We start from the raw sequence: 18,940 nt of genomic DNA, 5'->3' as shown, positions 1-18,940 counted from the left end.
CAGAGCCCAGCATAGGCTTAGGTCCCTCCAGTTTTCACAGCCCCCCAGAGCAGAACTGCAGGGGAGAAGGGTTCCCCCCCCCCCCCCCTCCCCCAGACCAATTCCCAGCCTGGTGAGATGCCACCACAGCTAGGACTAGACAGGATGGGGTGCATGTGAGCTGGGAAGGAATCCTATGGGCAGGGTTGTGCTGGATACTAACAGCACTAGCTTGGTGCCAAGCACAGGGACACCTGGACTGCTCACCCTCCCTGCCCTGGCTCCACCAGGAGACCCTCGGCCACCTCATAAGAGCTTTGTGTTCCAGTCCAGGGACCCAGCTCTTCTCTGGGAGCATCGGTCCAAGCCCCTCCACCCCCCAAAAACAGGTAGTGGCTGTGGGGCTGCAGGAAGGACAGATGCAACAGGGCAACTACCCCAGCACAGGCTCCTGCCTTTAAAAACCTACAATTTACATAAAACTGCCATTGTAAAACCTTCCCACAGAGCAGTGCGCTGCAGGGAGAGGGGACGAACCCACCCCAGGCAGAGCAAGACAAACCCTAAAGTCTGGATCCAGCAGAGACAGGCAGAGCCTGGGGGTGATGTGCCAGGGCAGCAGGCGTTACCGGCAGGTGCAGGACTCTGCGATCATGTTCTCATACTCCTTGTAGAGGATGCCACCGTCACGCTCGATCATGAGGACGCTGATGGGGCTGTAACGGTAGGGGACACAGGAGGGCCGGGGAACATTGGCATCCACCAGCTGATGGACAAAGCTCTGCACCACAGCGTGGTTGGGCGCATGGTAGTCGTAGCGGAGCAGGCGGGGACAGGCACCCTTGCAGTAGCGCGGGTTGTAGCGGTGGGGAGCGATGATCCAGTGGTCCCAGCCCAGCTGGGCAAAGCTGACGGGGAAGGGGTGCAGAGAGCAGTCACTCTTCTCCGCTCCCTGCTCCCGAAGGTAGCCAGGCAGGTCGTGGGCTAGCGTCCCTGTGTCACGTCGGTGCCGGTGGGGTTCTGCTGCTGGAGGTGCCAGCCCAGCCCGGGTGTCGTTGAGATAGAGGAGGAGGAAGGGGTGGCTGGGGGCCACTGGGGCATCATGGCCCCCTGCCCGGCTGGCATGCACGCAGACGTGCCGCAGTGCCAGGCTTCCCATGCTGCCACTCCCCGGCACCAGGTAAGGGGTGACATCCGCTTCAGCCCAGCCATGGAGGGGACGGGCAGCAGGGCTGAGCAGCACCCCGGGTGCCTCGCTGGTGGCTGCCAGCTCCAGGGCACAGAGAAGGTGACCACGGGCCATTGGCAGGCTGGGCAGGTAGACCATGGTGGCTCGGAGGAGGTGCTCGGCCTCAGGCTGGCGCTCCAGGTGGTAGGTGAGGGGCTGCACGTACCAGCGACCTGCAGGGAAGCAGCGGTCAGTGCCTCTGGTATGGCACGGCAGGCACCGCGCCAGCGCAGCCTTCTCCCAGCGTGCTGCTCCAGCCCCGCAGGGTGCAGTGGAGCCCGTGGCATCACCACCCTGAAAGCCCGTAACAGCGAGGTGCCCCAGCACGAGGCAGGGCCCTCAAAGAGCAGCTGCGTGCCACCGCTCGCTGGCGAGGTGGAGGGCAAAGAGCAGCTGGGACAACTTCCATCCTCTGCACCAACACCACTGTCCTGGCAAAACATTGGGCAGAACGGGAAGCAGAGGGGCATGTGGGGGCCAGTGATGCGCTTGCCCATCTCACCCCTGGGGCAGGGAGAGCCTGGGCCCCCGGCTAAGGGGGGCCCCACATCGACATGGCAGCCTTGTAGGGCACAGGACATCCCAGCCTTGGGTGGGACGCTGTAAGGAGGGGGAAGCGGGCAGGCAGAGACCACCCAGGGCTCAAGCCCACCTCACTGGCTCTGCTAAGCCCCTGCACTGCCCTTGGTGCCCCACCTGCTCCTTACCTGCCCAGGGCTGACCCCCGTGGGAACTGGCCCGGACCAGGCGGACGGTGTTGGTGCCCAGGCTGCGGCCGTCGCGGGGTCGTCCTTCGCGGTCGGCAGCGCGTCGGTACAGGTTCAGCATGTAGCGCAGGGGCTGCCCGCTTGCTGGCCCCGCTCGCCAGCCCCTGCTGCCTGGTGCCCGCACTTGCAGGGCCTGCAGGAGGGGCAGGGGAGGGACGGCGGGCAAGGAGCCACGGGGCAGCAGGGGCCGGTTTGCAGCCCGGGAAAAGGGCACAGCGAGGAGGAGGAGGAGGAGGCTGCTAAAGGGATGGAGTAAAGCCATGGTAGGTGTGTGGGGGGGGGTGAGCAGGGCAAGGTGGGGCTGGCTGGCAGCAGGATTAAGGGGAGCCTGCAGTCATGCTTTTCCCTCCTGGAGGGGCAGAGCTGATTGCAGGCACCAGCAAAAGAAGACCCCGAGGTGCTGCCAGCTGCTATCAAGCCAGGACAGCCATGCCAGCTCCTTCAGCTTGGCACAGGAACAGAAAGGGGGGGGGGTGGGGACTCTGTGTGCAAAAAGGGGTGCAAATTCCAGACTAAAACCCAGACCAGGGGCAAAGCTAGCCTGCAAAAGTGCCCAGGGCAGGGGTGAGGGAGTGGGAGGGGGTGCAGTGGGGTGGGTGGGGAGGACCAGCTCGCTCAGCCCACCTGCTCCTGGCCAGCCTCCTCCTGCAGGGTAAGAGGTCCTGACCCCCGGGACCCATTTTAAAGGCACGGCCCCAATCAGGGTTTAAAGGGCCAGGAGCTCCGTGGGTCCCAGGGGAAGCACGCTGGAGCCCACAGGGTGCTCCGCTGCAGCGAAAGCCCTTCCTGCTCCCCCTGTCACGTGCTGACTCTCTGGCAGCAGGCTTGGCACCTTCGTGCCCATCACTGTAAGCTGGTACGCACTGCCCAGAGCAGGCACAGAGCCTGGGGGTCTGCTCCCAGACTGGCCCTACGGCACAGCCAGGCTGCCCAGTGCCTCACTATCCCCAGCTGAGAAGCAGGCATCCAGCCCAGGGACCATGGCACTGAGGCACACAGGTGGGCAGTGACCCATGCTGCTGGTGGTACCCATGCTGTGGGCATCACCATGCCTGCAGCTTCGCCAGGCTTGGCTGTCCCAGCTCCGAGGTCTTTCTGCCAGCACCTGCCCAAGGCCGAGGGATTGCAAGGGTGATGTCCACTCTCTCGCTGGCACGAGTCCTCTGAGGCGTTGCCTTTACAAGGGACATTGCCCCCCAGCCCTGGTGCTGCTCTGTGGCTCCACGGTGCTTGCCCGCAGCAGGCTCTGTGAGCGTACCACAGAGCAGGATGCGGGCAGCCACTGCCTGTGGCCCCGGCAGAGCGCCTGGCACGGTGCGCAGCCCCACAGGACACCGCTGCTCTCAAGCCAGGTTGGAGGGGGCTGGGGTCTGGACACTGTTTTGGAACTACTCGTGCAGGCACAGGGACATGGGGGGTGTGTTGGTGCCTGCCTTGCCCTGGATGCTGCGCACGCTTCCTGGTGCCAGCCGGGCACAGCGGTAAGGGCTGGGAGGGTCATGTGGGGGGGTGCCAGCATCGGGGGTGGATGCGGTGCTTAATGGGGTGTGGGGCCATGTGACGATCCAGGGCGCAGAGCCCTCACGCCTGGCTGGGCAGCCCTGGTTACTCATTTGGGAAAGGGCACGGGTGCAGAGGCTGGGAAAAGTCTGGGCATGGAAGGAGCTGGCCATGAGTGGGGCACAGCAAGGGGGATGGCAAGGCCACAGGGGAGAGCAGGAGAGTTGGGCCAGGGGTGGACATGTTGAGGCCATGCAAGGGGGACTGTGCATCGCTGCTGGATGGGCTCCACCGCCACAAACAGTCCTGGAACCACCCCATCCCCATGCCCTGGGACCCCCCGGCGCAAGGACAGGGCACGCATATTGGGATGCCTGCGGGTGGGCCGGGCAGGGTGCAGGCAGGGCTCAAGGCAGGCCCCAGTGGATGGGGGCTGCCCAGAAAAACTTGAGGGACCCTTCCTGTGCCAGGGCTGAGCAACCCCGGGGGCAGCTCGCCAGCCTGGCACAGCAAGCCCACCCTCCCGGGCTGCAGCGCCTGCGCCCGCCCAGCCTGCAGGCAGCCGGGGCCGCGGGCGTTGCTGGCAGGGCAGAGCTTTCCGGGCCGGCTGTGCTGTCTGGGAAGGAGATGAGTAAGAGCCGGGGCCGCGGGCGGGAAGGGGAGGAGCAGGACTCCCGGGCTCCCCGGGGAACTGGGGCCAATGCACTCCCACCGCCCCCGGCTGCTGCCCGCCACCTCCTTCCCCTGCCTCAGTTTCCCCAAAGGGGCACAGCAGCTCCTCCTGGACCTGGTGGGGGGACAGGCGGCAGTGAAGCACGGCCATACTGCCATGCCTGCCCCGGGGTGCGTGGCGGGACAGGGTGGGGGCCGGAACGGGCCGGCCAGACAGGAGATTGCAGCGCCTGCTCACCCGCAGGCAGCGGGGCTCGCAGTGCCAGCGTGATTACCAGGGTGGGGTGCCACGGGGGGCCTCCTGCCCCGGGGCGCTGCGGAGGGTGCTGCATCCCCCCACTGCCACCTGAGCAGGACCCCCCTCGCACCCACATGAGCACTGCCACACTGCTGCCCGCATCGTGCCGCCGTGCTGGGCTGAGCTGCGCCAAGCCAAGCTGTGCCGTGCCGTGCCAGGTTGTGCTGTGCCGAGCTGGCCCTGGTGGCACCACACTGTGCTGAGCCAAACCTGGTCATACTGTGCTGAACTGTGCCAGGCCAAGCTAAGCCAGGCCAGGCCATGCTGTGCCGAGCCAAACTGTGCCAGCTCTGCTTGTCCGTGTTAACCCGAGCTGAACCACGCTGAGTGGAACTGGACCAGGCAAAGTGGAGCCAGAACAGATCAGGCCCCTGGCTGTGCCATGCTGTACCAAACTGAAGCGTGCCAGCCCCGAGCTGTGCCAAGACAGAATGTGCCAACCCAGCTGAGCCACACTGAGCGATGCCAGGCTAAAGCCATGCTGGGCCAGCCAAGCCATGCTGGCCCCCTTGCCGTCCTGTGCTGAGCTGAGCTAAACTGTGCCGGGCTGAGCTGTGCTGTGCCATGCTGAACTGAACTATGCTAGCCCTCCATGTCATGCCACACAGGGCTCAGACGGACTGAGTCGAACCGTGCTGGCCGGGCTGTGCCAAGCTGAGCCAAGCAGCTAGCTCAGTGCAGGTCCCTGGGCCGAGCCGTGCTGTGCCAAGCCAAGCTGAGCTGAGTAGCACGGTGTTGTGCTGTGCTATCGCGTACTACGCCATGGCACGAGCTGAGCCACGCCAAGCTGCGCCATGAGCTGTGCTGGGCCGTGCCACGCTGTGCCGAGCCGAGTCGCGCCAAGCTGAGCTATGTCGTGGCTGTGCCATGAGCTCTGCTGCGCCGTGCCACGCCGTGCCGTGGCAGTCGAGCCAAGCCGAGCCGTGCCAAACCGAGCCGTGCCGTGCCCAGCTGTGCTGCTCTGGGCTGAGCCGCGCCGAGCCGATCGCCGCCGCCCCCCCGCGCCTCATTGGCGGCGGCGGAGCAGCCCCGGTGCCGGGCCGACCCCGCCCCGCCGCCCGGCCCCGCGCCGCTCAGCCCGGGCGGGCCGGGTGTCACTTCCTCCGCGGAGCGGGGCCGGGCCGGGCCGGGCCGGGCCGCGATGGAGCGGTAGCGGCCATGGAGCGGGCCGAGGGCCGGCCCGGCGCCCCCCACTACGTGCATGTGCAGCTGCAGGGGGGCGCGCCCTGGGGCTTCACGCTGCGCGGCGGGCTGGAGCACGGCGAGCCCCTCATCGTCTCCAAGGTGGGCGCCGCCGGGCGCGGTCCCGCGTGGGCTCCGCGGCATCCCCTCGCGAGGGGCCCCTCCGACCGCGGCCGGGCGCGGGGGGGGTAGGAGGGGGGAGCCCTGGCCGTGGGGTCGCGTGTCCCGGCGGGGCGGGGCGGGGCCGTGGCCGTCACCCGCAACGCATGTCCCCCCGCGACCCCCCACCCCGAGCCGCGGGCGAGAGTGGGAGCGGGGGCCGTGGGGGCCGAGCGGGCGGAGGGACAGCCCAGGCCCGGCGGCAGGAAGAAATTCCTCCGGCACATCCGTTGGGCTGGCGGCGGGGGCGGCCCCCCGTCCCGTTCCGCGGGGCGCAGCCGGGGGAGGGGGCCGACCCCCTTCGTGTGCCCACCCGTGGATGCCGCGCCCACGGGCACCCCCGGGACCGGGGTCTGCGGGGACGTTGGGGGCCACGGTGGCGGGGAGGGGGGACGGGGGTCCGCTTGGGCAGGGCCGGGACCGGGGGCCGGTGTCGGGGGGCGGTGCTGAGCGGGGGAGGCGCAGGGCCCGGCCGCCCGGGTCCCTTCCGCAGCCGGGAGCGGGGAGGCCGAGGGTGGGGCCCCACGGACGCGACGTCCCGCCACGCGGGGGGTCACCGATTCCCGTGGCACCGCCGGGGGGCATCGCCCTCCTGAGAAACGCGCTGGGAGCCGGGCAGCAGCCGGAGGTGTCCCAGCTCCCCGTCCCCCCCGCGGAGCCCGGCCGAGCCCCTGTCACCGGGCGGTTTGGCTGCCTGCCCGCCCGGTGCCACCGTGCTGCCGGGGCCAGGGTGCTGGCGGGCCGGGCTGTGCCGCGGCCCCGGGGCTGCCTCCCTGCCCCGAGCCGGGCTGGCTGCTCCCCGGGGCCCTCCACGCCCTGCGCCGGGACGCGGGCAGCATGGTCTGGCCGGGGGAGCTGGAAAAGCGGCTCCGGTCCCTGCCCTGCGCCCCGGGGTGGCACCGCGAGCGGGCGGGAGCCGGAGCTCTGCCGGGGGGCGGGGGGGGGGGGGCCGCTGCCCGCCTCCCAACTCGCTGCCGGGCTGCCGTGCCTCGGGGCTGCGGGTCCCGGCGGGTCCGCCGGCTGCTGGAGGAGGAGACGAGGCGGGGGGGGGGCCAGGGGACGTTCCCCACCGCTGCTCAGAATGGGGGGGGGGGGGGTCCTTGCGGGCCGGGGGTGCCGGCCCCCGCGCTTCCCCGTCCGGGCCGCTGCCGCCGCGTGTGCTCTGCAGACAAAGGGGGCTTGTTCCAGCGCTCCGCGCGCTCGGGGGAGGGGGTCCCCCGGGGCGCCCGCGCCGCGGCCGGCAGAGGTGTGTGCGTGCCGGCCCCGCGGGGGGGGGCAGCCGGGAACGGGAAGGGGGTCCCGGCGCTCGGTGAGACGGTTTGGCCTCTGAGCCCGCTCCGGGCGGGATCCCTTCCTGTGGCAGAGTCCCTCGGTGGGGCTGGCACGGGCTCCATGGGGCTGCTGAGCGCCCCTTGGCACAGCCCTCCCCCGGGCATGTCAGGGGCAAGGAGGGAGGTCTACGCGGGGTGGGGTGGGCACGGCTTGGGCACTGCCGTGGCTCTGACTCCTGCTAAGGCAAGTCTTTCCTGGGGCAGGCAGATATTCCTGTGAGCCAGCTGTGGTGCCCATCGTTAGGGCCCAGAGTGAACACCCAGGGCGGTGTCGGGGCAGTGCCCGGGGCTGGCCCAGCCAGGCAGTGCAGCAGGCAGTGGGGTCTGGCTGCCAGTGCTGAGTTCACTGGTGACGAAGGCAGAACAAGGGGCTGTTTGTACCAGATTTAGCTCCTGGTGAGCGATGCCAGGGCTGAGCTGTATCCAACGCCGTGTGCGTCGTGGCCCAGATGTGGGTGCAGCCTCGGTGGTGTCCTGCACCGTGGTGGGGACCCGTCGCCACTGACTCAGCCCTTGCAGGCAGCTGGGCCCTGTGCCAGGAAGGCAGCCTCCCAGCCGACTCCTGGGCGGGAGGGCAGCCTGTCCGCACAGGCAGGCACATTGGGCTGTGCCCGGCCTGGGCATGGCACTGCAATCCCCAGGTCCCTGAAAAAAACAGGGACAGCTGTGGGGTGCTGGGTCCAGCAGTGCCACGCAGAGCCATGCGGCAGTGCCGGGCTGGGCAGAAGGCCTGGCTGCCCTTGCCTGGCTTCCCAGGTGCCATGTTGCCCACAGGCAGGGGGATGCCCCCCGAGCCCTGCCTGGCACCTGGGCTAGGAAGGGGTGCCTGGAGGCATGTGCGTGATGGCTGGCCTGTGGGGGAGTCATGGGTGCCCCGCTGCGCCGGGACCTGGCTGCTGACCAGGCTGGGCTGTGGGGATGGCACTGCGGGCACTGCAGAGCTCGTTTCTCTGCTAGGCCGGGAGCGGCCGGGCAGGGTGAGGATCCTGTGGGGCCACGATCTCCGGCATGGGGCCAGACCAGCTCTGCCTGTCATCCCGCAGGTGGCTGTAGGGTCCGGCTAGGTCAGGCTCCACATACATGCTGGGCCTGCGGGTGGGGGGCACGCCAGGTCCTGCCCCATGTGCCTGCATGCCCCATGTCACCACCAGCACGCAGCCCAGCAGCTGGGCTCGCTTGCCAGTCCTGCAGTGTGAGGGGCTGGGCATGACGATCCCCAGCCATCAGGAGTGTCAGGATGGGCAGAAATGAGTGCCAGCACCGAGTGCTCTGCTTGCCCCGGCTGGGCACTGTGCAACCCAGGGCTCCCCGCACTGCACCTACCTGTTGGGGCAGAGGGGATGGCGGCGGCACTGTGGCCCTGTGTCCTCCAAGCTGCAGTGGTATGGCACCCATTTCGGCCGTGGGTGACAGGATGGGGTAGGTGCACGCCAGTGCCAGGCACGGCTTGGCACTTCCCCTGCCGTTGGCTCCCCTGGGTGCAAATGGCGTGATGGCATCCTTTGGGCATCGAAATAACCATGGGTGCCTGGGCAGGGCCAACGTGTGGCTGGGAGCAGCGGCGGGGGGCTGGCATCCATGCTGGACAAAGGGCCCTTGTGCTGCCCGCGCCTGCGGGGGAATCTGCTGGGACGGGACATTTTTCTTCTCCCCCCCCATCCCCAATGCCCTTTCCTTGCTCAGAAATTCATGTGACTGGGGCAGGGCTGGAGCCCGGCGCCGCAGATCCCTCTGCAGTGCCCAGGGCGCAGGCACCCCCTTTCCGAAGCCTCTTTCTCCCCTGGCACTCGGCGGCAGCGGCATACCCACCGGCGTGTTCTGGGGGGCTGTGCCCCCCCTGACGCCCCTCTCTGTCGCCCAGGTGGAGGACGGGGGCAAGGCCGCGCTGTCCCGCCAGCTGCAGCCGGGCGATGAGCTGGTGAACATCAGCGGGACGCCGCTGTACGGGTCCCGTCAGGAGGCCCTGATCCTCATCAAGGGCTCCTACCGCACCCTCAAGATGATCGTCCGCAGGTTGGCAGCGCTGCGGGTGGGGGGGGGGGGGGCGGGGGGCATCGCCTGCCCGGGGAGCTGACGGGAGCCTGGCAGTGCCCCTGTGTCCAGCCTGGAGGTGCCCCGTGCCGAGACGGGGACTGGGGCAGCCCCACCGTGGCTGCCGGCACCCCACGGCGGAGGGGGGTTCCCCAGCCTGCCGTGCCGCCAGCCCGCAGAGCCGGGGCTGTGCGGCCCCCCCTCGCTGGGCGGTATCCTCGAGCGCGGCCGCTCCTCTCCCTTCCTGCCTGCCCGCCGCCTGCCTGGGAAAGGAAGGAGAGGCCGGGCCGGGCCGGGCCCTGCGGTCCGTCCCCCCCCCCCGCCTCGCATCCCCTCCCCAGCTGCATCCCGAGCGGGCTCCCTCCGGCAGCGGCGGCAGCCGGGGGCTGGGGCAGCACAGGGCACTCACTGCCCGCGGGGTCCGCAGGGCTGCGCCGGGGCTTGGCATCATCCATGGTGAGTCTGGGGGCTCTGGGTCGGGAGGGGGGGATGGACCAATGTGCTGACCCCGCAGCTCGTCCCTGCCGCCCTCCCTGCCCACCTGGTGGAGGCCGGGGCAGCACCGGGCACTTGGGGGTACCGGAGGTGGCATCTGCCCACGTGTCTGTGCAGTGGCACTGGGCATCACTGCCTGCGTGCGCTGGGGGGAACCGGAGACCTCCGTGCTGCCTGGCACAGGGGGTGGGATGGGACCTGGCACAGTACCCCTCCCGGGGATGTGATGTGGCTGCCGCTTGCTGCAGACGCTGAGGGACTGAGGAACAAGAGGGGAAGGTCAGGTTTGCAGAATGAACACAGATGTGGCCCCAGGGTTCCCTGGTGTGCCCACGGAGCTGGTCCAGTCCCGGCAGGGACTCTCGCCCTCTTGGGGTATTGCACTGGGGCCACATCCTTGGTCCCCTGTTGATGCTGGCAGCGGGGACGCTGCAGGCAGGGAAGCCCCAGCAGTGGGGGGGGAACTGTGGGATCCCCCTGCCCGGCACTGGGTGCTGGTAGGGCTGGACCCTCCTCGCCACTGTCCCCCTCAGGCGGGTGCTGGCCTGGGGGGGACAGGAAGCCCCGTAGGAAGTGACTTCAGCCCCGGTTCCTCGGCCCGGCTTCCTCCCCATTCTTGTCCTCTCCCGCTGTTGCTCTTGGCAGGAGGAGCGTGCCCGTCCTCCGGCCCCATTCCTGGCACGTGGCCAAGCTTGCCGAAAGCCGCCCCGACGCCCCCGCCATGCACTGCCCCGCTGATGCCTTCAGCCTTTCCTGGCCCTCGGGGTGTGATGTCAGGTGAGACCCCCGACCCACCCCCGGGGGCACCCATGGGACATGGAAGGGGAGGGGGCGAACGGGGCACCCCCTTGGCTCGGGACGGGGGGGTGCGGGGTGGGTGCTTGCTTGCTTGCTCCACGCCACTGTTGGGCATCCCCCCACGTCCTGCCGCCGCGCTGCCCTTTCCCCTGCCTGTTTACTCGCCGGCTCCCGGCAGGAAGGGGCGGTGGCTCGGCCGGAGCCGGCCAGGAGCTGCCGAGTCCCAGTGCCCCGTTGCCAGAGTGGGGAGGTCCCGAGTGGCCAGAGCCACGCATGCCCTGTGTGCCTGTGCCCACTCCCCGTACCAGTGCCACGGCAGCCTTGGTGCTGCCCCCAAACCCAGGGGTGAAAGGCAGGCTGGGGCTGTACTGGCCTGTGCCCCCCTGTCCCGGGGGACATGCGTATGCTGGGGGGGGGGCTGTTGACTCCCTGGGATCCCAGCTCCATTGGAGGGGCTGGCGGGGAGCTGGGTGGGTGGCGGCAGGCGCCCCTAACGCCGGCATGGGGCCGGGCGGCAGCGAGCTGTCCCTGCAGTGGAACCCGCTGTCCCGGCACTGCAGCACTGACCGGAGCAGCTCCATCGGGAGCATGGAGAGCCTGGACCAGCCTGGCCAGGCCTACTATGAAGGGGACCCCTCACCCGTTGACCAGGGCATGTACCACAGCAAGCGGGACTCAGCCTACAGCTCCTTCTCCGCCAGCTCCGTCGCCTCTGACTGCGCCCTCTCCCTCCGCCCCGAGGAGGCTGCCTCCGCCGACACCGGCCTCCAAGGACCCTGCAAGCCACCTGACGGGCGGTACCTGACCACGGGGGCTGAGCCGCCTGCCAGCCAGCACGCTGAGGCCTGGCGGGCGCCTGTGCCCCCCCAGCCCCCCGTCAGGAGGGACAGCCTGCGAGCAGCCCCGGCTGGTGGAGGGGACAGGCGCCGGGCGTCGGTGTCGGTGGACATGCTGAGCTCCAAAGGCCGGTGGATCTCTGACATGTTTCTCTGCCAGCGGGACGGGGAGGCAGAGGCAGTGGGTGGGAGGACGCCGGCGTCGTACCCCACAAAAGACCGTCTCTCTGCTGACCAGTATTACATGCTGAGCTCTCACCCGGACCGGTGCCCTGCTGAGCCGCTCCTGGGGGAGAGCACGGAGCCTGGTGACCGGCTGTACCCGGATGGCAGTGTGCACCGAGTGCTGGATGCTGCGGTGGCAGGTGACAACCGGCTGCTCTCCCCCCTCAAGGGCCACGCGCCGCACCGGCACAGCGCTCCTGAGCAGCTGCTGGCCTCCCAGCTCCGCTCCCTCCAGGTGGGCGCTGGCAGCGGGCGAGCCTCGCCGGCCACTGACGGGCACCGCTGGACCCTTTCCCCGCTGCACCCTGAGGGCACCCGGCCGGGGGCCGCGGGGGCTGCCCAGGACCCCCCGCTCTGCCCAGAGCCGTGCTGCCACCTGTCACCCTGCCACTGCTGTCCCGAGCCTCAGCGAGCCTGCAGGCAGGATGGACGGGGGGCCAGCCTGGCGCGCGGTGCTGAGGGGCCAGCAGAGGAAGAGAGCCGGGCGGGGGGCCGGCGGGCTGGGGGTCCCCCACACCGCTCTGCCCAGATGCGCCGCCGCAGCGACCGCTTCGCCACCAGCCTGCGCAATGAGATCCAGCGGCGCAAGGCCCAGCTGCAGAAGAGCCGGGGTCCCGGTGCCCCACCGCCTGGTGAGGAGCCAGTAGAGGAGGCAGACGAGCCCCCTGAGGCCAGCGTGCCGGCAGAGGCATCCCGCACCCCGGCCGAGCGTCTCAGCCCCACGCCGAGCGAGGACATCAGGAACCCCGGCCGCTCGGGGGACTGGGGTATCCCCACCCCTGACCCGCTGCCCATCCCCACAGTGCCCCCGTCCCCCGAGCGGGCTGTGCCGACGGGTCGGGGCCGCTGGCGCTGGTCCCCGGAGCGCAAGCTGCAGCCGCAGCTCTCGCCCAGCCCCGGCGAGCTGGAGGGCTACGGCCAAGGGCCGGCGGCCCCCAGCTCCCCGCCGCCAGGCAGCGATGAGGCCGTCCTGCTGCCCTTCGCTGACCGCCGACGGTTCTTCGAGGAGAGCAGCCGGCCCGCGCAGCCCCGGCATGGCAAGACCCCGGGGGGTGATCCTGGTGCCTTCCAGCCCCCGGGCCCTGATCGCCGCGACGCCCGCCGCCTCTCTGTGGAGCAGCCCTACTGCTCCCCATCGCCCGGCCACCCTGGCTCTGCCAGCCCCTACACCGAGCGCTGTCGGGAGCAGCCCCCCTGCTACAAGCCGCTGGGGAGGCCGGGGGAGCTGGAATACCTGCGGGGCTTCTCCTACCCCTACGGGGGTCCCCTGCACCCCGACCCTTGCCGCTACTGCGGGGGGGACCTGTGTCCCCCGCCGCTGCCCCGCAGCCACACCTGCCGCTGCCACCCCCAGCCCTGGGCGCGCTGCCCCGACTGCTGCTGCCCGGCCCCCCACCCTGGGCGGGAGGAGAGTGATGCCTGGCCCCCCCGGAGAGCTTTTGCCCTGGTGAGTGAGCCCCCCGGGACCGTGCCAGCGTGCAGCACTGACACCACTCTGCATCCCCAGAGCATGGCCCTGGGCTGGGAGTACTGTGCCCATGGGGGATGTTGCAGACCCCCTGCATCCCTGCTGTGCCTGGATGGGGATGGGTTGGGTGGTGCTGGGGAGCCTGGGTGGTGGGGAGAGGGATGCTGACCCTGTTGTCACACTCCCTCTCCTTCTCCCACGCAGGAATTTCCTCTGGATGAGTGGGAACCGCCGGCGATAACCAGGAAAGCCAGCCAGTCCGTCAGGTGAGCCAGCGCCAGGTGCTGGGGTGCCGGGACGTGCATGCCACTTGGCAGGGACCTCTGCCAGTGAGGTGTGGGGACTGCTGTGATTTTGGCTGGTGATGCACGAGTGCCTCTGTTAGTGCCCTGGCCACAGCCGCGCTGAGCCCTGCGAAGCAGGGGTGCGTGCCACCTTGGGCAACTAGGGCCCGGGAGTGCGAGGAGGTGCCCATGGGGGGTGACTCCCTCTTTACCCATCCCCAGGTTGCTGGGGGCATCTCCAGAGGGCTGTGCCCAGCATGGGGACTCCGGTAGAGCCCGGGCTTCCATCACCAGTGGGGCTGGATGACTCCAGCCTGGGAAACTGAAGCAGATGTGGGCATGAGCTGCCGGGGGGCTGACAGTCTGGGGGGGATGGGTGCCCTGTTCTCTCCCCAGTGAGCTCTCCCACCACCAACTGGGCTTCCCGAGGCTCGGCCCCTTCCGCCCCTGCTTTGAGAATGCAGAGCCGGAGTGGCCACCCTGCTACCGGGCCACGTCCACGCACGACCTCTCGTGGGATGGTGACCGCCTGGCCCGCTCCCCCGAGAGCCCTCTGGACCCCCTGCATCGCCCACTGCGGGGAAGAGCCTTCTCTGAGAGCCACCTCAACCTGGAGCCTGCCAGTCCCAGGGCTCGCGACCGGAGGGACCTTGTCCGTGCCAAGCTGGACCCCTCCGGTGACCCCAGAAAGAAGCCCCCCCCCCCTCCCCGCCCGCCTCCTCCGAACTGGGAGAAGTACAGGCAGCGCCGGATGTCCCAGCGCCTGCCAGATGGTTCTGGGCACAGCTCTGCCTTCACCGGCCCGGTGCCAACCCGCAGCGTTGTTGAGGCCGTGCGCGAGCGGTCACAGAGCCTCGCTGGGGAGCAGGGGGGCCAGCCCCGGGGACACGCTGCGTGCTCCCCTGCCCCGCTGGGCGCCTGGCCCCGACCCGAACCCGCCGGATCGCTCCGCAGGACGCCTGAGCCCGATGCTGGCAGCGCCGAGATTCGCAGGCAAGTGCCACTGCGGCGTGGGGTGGGAGCGGGGCTGTGGTCACAGCCTGGGCATGGCGTAGCTTCTGGGGCCACACGGCCCTTTGAACCCTCCGTTGGAGCATCCTAATGCACCCCTTGGGGCGGGTGGTGGGTTGTCTCGGGGTGGGGGGTGTCCCTGGCCTCTCCGTGGGGTGGGCACAGCCCTGCTGATGGTGCCCTGGGCGGGTGTTGGCAGGGCGGCGGCAGCCGGGGAGGAATGGCCAAGGGCGAAGCACCTCTGGGAGAAGGAGGAGCAGCCCCAAAGGCTCGGCCGGAACCCGGAGCGGGGCTGGGCTGGCCCCCGCGGGCTGGGTGAGTGCCCCGGCACCCCGGAGGCACCCAAGCCTGGCCCCAGAGCGGTGGCGGGGGCGAGCTGCCAGGGCAGCCGGCCCCAGGCCCGCCATGTGGACTCGGAGAAGCTGCCGTGGGACGTGGCGGGCAGGGAGCACTCCCTGGCTGGCATCCTGGCCCCCTCGGCCGCCCTCGCGGCCACCGCCACCGAGGTGATGGGCGAGCTGCTGGTGGTGGGCGAGCGGCAGGCCTGGCGGGAGCATTTCCAGCAGGACTGGCGCATGGAGGCCCTGGCGCAGGACAGGTAGGGCTGGCGCGATGCCGGGCACCATGCTGAGGAGGGGCTGCACCCCGCTGCCCCCGGACCTGAGACCCTCTCCCTGCAGGCAGGGCTTCGAGCCCATCTCACCGCCCCCCGGGAGCACTGCCAACTCCAGCTCCTGCCCAGCGTATTACGGGACGGCAGCCGGCAGAGCCGAGCCGCTCGGCAAGATGAAGGAGCTGCCAGAGGTGGTGGAGGGGAGCTCGGAGGAGGAGGAGGTGGACCGCGAGCTGGTGGAGAAGAAGGTAAAGCAGGCACTGCTGGGGTCAGTGCCCTTAGGGTTCCCCTCTGCCATTGCCAGGTGCTCGCAGGGACTGGGGGCATTGCCGGATGCTCATGGGGACTGGGGACATTGCTGGACGCTCATAGTGACTGGGGCGTTGTCGGGTGCCTGTGAGGACCAGAGGCATTGTCAGGTGCTCATGGGACCTGGGAGTGTCACTGGATGCTCATGGGGACCAGGGGCATTGCCAGATGCTCGCAGGGACCAGGGTCATTGTTCGGTGCTTGCAGGGACTGGGGGCGTTGCTGGGTGCTTACGGGAACTGGGGGCATTGCTGGGTGCTCATGGGGTCTGAGACATTGCCAGATGCTGACAGGGACTGGTGGCATTGCTGGTAGGTCATGGGAACCAGGGGCATCACCAGGTGCTTGCAGTCTGTGGGGCCCAGTGCAGCATGGCACACTTGCACCCATGTGCCAGTCCCCCAGTCCCAACAGGGAGTGCTCCCAGTTGCCCCTGACCCCTGCCCTCCGGCAGCTGCAGCTGATCGAGAGCCTGAGCCGCAAGCTGGCGGTGCTGCGGGAGGCACAGCGGGGTCTGCAGGAGGACATCAGCGCCAACGGTGTGCTGGGCGAGGACGTGGCTGCCCGCCTGCAAGCCCTCTGCACGCCGGGGGAGTTCGACAAGTACCGCCTCTTCGTGGGCGACCTGGACAAGGTGGTCAACCTCCTGCTCTCCCTCTCGGGGCGCCTGGCCCGGGTGGAGACCGCCCTGGGCAGCCTGGGGCCGCACGCCCCCGCCGAGGACAAGGTGGGCAATAGCGCAGGGGGCACCCATGGAGCATCGGGCTGCAGGACCCCTGCCGACGCTGCCCATCTCATTTGCAGGTGGCCCTGCAGGAGAAGCAGCGGCTGCTGGTGGCGCAGCTGGAGGACGCCAAGGAGCTGAAGGAGCACATGGGGCGGCGGGAGGAAGCGGTGGGCGCCATGGTGGCGCGGTACCTGCCCACCGAACACCTCCAGGACTACCAGCACTTCATCAAGATGAAGTCGGCCCTCATCGCCGAGCAGCGGGAGCTGGAGGAGAAGATCAAGCTGGGCCAGGAGCAGCTCCGCTGCCTGCGTGAGAGCCTTGGCCAGGCCCCGAAGAGCTGCTAGCCTCCTGCCCAGCCTCCCCCCCACCCTGGAACCCTGGCCATGGCCTCAGCTTGCTGCCAAGGCAGTTCCGGCCCCTCGGGGGCTCTCCCTGCGTCCGTCCATCTGTCCAGCCAGTGCCTTTTATTTATTTTTCAGGATAACCGACCAGGGGAGGGGCTGCCAGTCCAGGTGCTGGCAAGGGAGGGTTGTGCCATAGAGGTGCCCTGGGCTCTGTGGCCACCCAGCACCCTGTGGCCTGGCGGGACCAGATGGACAGATCCTGCCACCGCTGGGTCTTTCTGTGCCCGCGGGGGTCACTCCACCTTGTCCCGGACACCAGTGCCTGTCCCACAGGTGGGTGCTGCACTGTGTGCCTTAAAGACACCCTCCCCCCTCCCCCCGGCTGCCCTGGAGCATCCTCTCGAAGTGCCTGGAAGGGTTAAACCACCCTCGCCCTCCCTCACGTCTGTTTGTCCAGCTCCATCCATCTGTCCGGTGGGAGCTGGAGGAATTTCGGTCCTCTTCCTCTCCATTGTGTCCGAAACAATGGCCCCGGCCAGCGGGTCCTTAACCCGTTCCCAGCCGCCCTGAGGCACCGCGGGGGGCTGAGGCAGGTGCTGGTGGGTGCTGTGCACCCCTCTCCCAGGGGATGCTACCATGGGTGCCTCTGGGATGGTGCCCTGCCAGGGGATGGGGTGCTGGGAGCAGTAGACCAGGGGCTGCAGGTGGTCCCTGCCACCAGTGCTGTGGGCGCGGAGGCCACCTGGCCTCATCCAGCCCTTGCTTTCAGCCCGTGTCCTGGCACCAGCAGGGATTAACAGAAGAAAAACCACGCTGAGGGTGAAACGGGGCATCCGTACCCCTCCTCTGCGCTGCAGCAGCCCCACGTAGCACGTAGACCTCACCCTGGGTCACCCCGCCACCCAGCTGCTGCCGCTCTGTCCCCACGGGATGGGTGGGCATCTCGATGCTGGATTTGTGGGGGGGTTTCATGCAACCGGCAGCAGCAGGGGGCAGGGGGGGAAGCGTTTCGGGGAGACAAGGTGGGCCTCTTTCGGGGTGGCCACAGCCGGGCAGCCAGGCCCCAGGGTGCAGGCAGCGCCCGTGCCTGACCGCTCAGCACCGCAGCAGCCCCCGTGCGTGGCTGCTTCCCCCCCAGCCCGTTGAACACCCCGCATCTCGGCCTTACCCTGGGACAGTGCCTGGCAGGAGCGGGGTCCCTCGCGTGCCCCCCGTCTCAGCCGCCCCCCGTGCCTGCGCGGGGACACTGCTAGGACCAAAGACTGCACCCACCAGGGGCTGGGGGCCGTGCTGCTCTCGGGGTGACCGGCAGCCCTCGGCCGGTCACCGTGCCCAGGGAGTGTGCCGGCGCCGGTGCCTGCCCGCGTGCCGTCGTGCCCCTTCTCACACTAAAGGAGCAGCAGCAGCTGCACGACTGTCCCTGGTCGTGTCCCGTGTGGTTCGTCCCTGCGTCCCCAGCCAGCGGCACCGGGGCCGGTGGGTGCCCGCCGTGGGGGGGGGGGGGGGGGGGGGGGTGTGCTCCAGCTGCGAGGGGTCAAGCCTGGCAACTTGCCCCCGTGGCGCTGCCGGCGTCTGGGGTGCGGCGGTGGGCAGGGGGCTCCTCCGCACCCAGTGCCACAAGGCTGGGTCTGGGCGGGGGGGCCGTGCCTGGACCCCTCGCCAGGGGCGCATGGAAGGGGCACAGTGCCTGGGTGGCGGCTGCTGCTCGCAGCCGCAGGCGGAACGCTTGGGGTGGCACCGGGGGGGGGGCGGCCCGGCGGGGAGGGGGCAGTGCCCGGGGGGCGGCGCGGTGCTACTGCTGCTGCTCCCCCCGGGGTGCCCCCCCGCACGGCGGGGCTCGGCCACCGCCCCCTCCCCAGCCGAGCGCCTTCCCGGGGCCTCTGCGTGCCCGCCGGGCTCCGCGGGGCGGGGCGGGCCGGGGCCTCCCCCCCGCCCCCCCTCCCAGCCCGCGCTGGCAGCCCCGCCACGAGGGCAGGGCCGGGGCACCGCGGCGCAATGGCAGCGCCGGCCGCTGGGTGGCGCTAGCGCGCGATCGAGCACACGCACGCGGGGGGTGGGCGCGTGAGCGCAGGTGTGTGTGCGGAGACGCGCGCGCGGGTGCGCACGGGGCCGCATCGGTGGGCGCGCGCGCGCTGGCACAGAGAGGCGGGAGGACGCTCGCGCGTGAGCCCGTGCGTCGTGTGCGCTCGGGCGCCGCGCGCACGTGTGGGTGTGCGCGCGCGCACAGCGGGGAGTTCGCGTGAACGCGCGTGCACGCCCGCGGGAGCGTGTACGAGCGTGGCTGAAAGCACGCCAGGCGCGAGCACGTGGCTGCGCTGAGGGGATGCGGGCGCACGCACGCTGGTGCACGCAGGCGGACACGTGTGCGCACGGGTGAATGCATGCACGCGCGTGTGAGCGGGCGTGCACACGCAGGTGACCGTGCGTGCGAGCACACGTGCCAGGGTGGGACGCAGCCCCGTGCCGGGGGGCACACGCGCCGTGCCGAGTGGCTGCGCCGGCGGGTGAGCACACGCGTGGGTGAACACGTCCACAAGCGTGCGATGTGCACATGTGAGTGCGTGCACACACAGGTGAGCAAATGCACGGGCACGCACACGCACACAGGTAAAGCGTGCACATGTGGGTGAGTGCGTGTGCCTGGGCAGGGCCACTTGTGCAAGCCCACGTGTACCGACAG

General features: G+C 69.9%; 2 protein-coding genes across 6 annotated transcripts; one reads left to right on the top strand and one right to left on the bottom strand.

Annotated features, from left to right (window-relative positions):
• Positions 1-604: 604 nt before the first annotated feature.
• Positions 605-2,236, bottom strand: BMP15 (bone morphogenetic protein 15). Its single transcript, XM_009932271.2, has 2 exons — positions 1,915-2,236; positions 605-1,380 (listed from the first exon to the last, which is right to left on the bottom strand). The coding sequence occupies exons 1-2, from the start codon at positions 2,234-2,236 to the stop codon at positions 605-607; spliced, it is 1,098 nt and encodes a 365-aa protein (XP_009930573.2).
• A 3,323-nt stretch (positions 2,237-5,559) lies between these two features.
• Positions 5,560-17,673, top strand: SHROOM4 (shroom family member 4). 5 transcript variants are annotated; one of them, XM_075435310.1, is made up of 10 exons: positions 5,560-5,728; positions 8,978-9,129; positions 10,288-10,419; positions 11,001-12,948; positions 13,174-13,235; positions 13,650-14,246; positions 14,464-14,862; positions 14,945-15,125; positions 15,641-15,913; positions 15,991-17,673. In XM_075435310.1, the coding sequence occupies exons 1-10, from the start codon at positions 5,603-5,605 to the stop codon at positions 16,258-16,260; spliced, it is 4,140 nt and encodes a 1,379-aa protein (XP_075291425.1). In that variant the 5' UTR covers positions 5,560-5,602; the 3' UTR covers positions 16,261-17,673. The 5 variants fall into 5 exon arrangements, with proteins under 5 accessions (XP_075291425.1, XP_075291424.1, XP_075291423.1 ...); XM_075435309.1 differs by having other exon boundaries at positions 10,959-12,948; positions 15,647-15,913; XM_075435308.1 differs by having other exon boundaries at positions 10,959-12,948.
• Positions 17,674-18,940: the final 1,267 nt, after the last annotated feature.

The sequence above is a fragment of the Opisthocomus hoazin genome, chromosome 14, assembly GCF_030867145.1.
Source record: "Opisthocomus hoazin isolate bOpiHoa1 chromosome 14, bOpiHoa1.hap1, whole genome shotgun sequence".
NCBI lineage: Eukaryota > Metazoa > Chordata > Aves > Opisthocomiformes > Opisthocomidae > Opisthocomus > Opisthocomus hoazin.
Note: the sequence above shows the minus strand (reverse complement) of the source record. Positions and strands in the feature narration are given on the sequence as shown.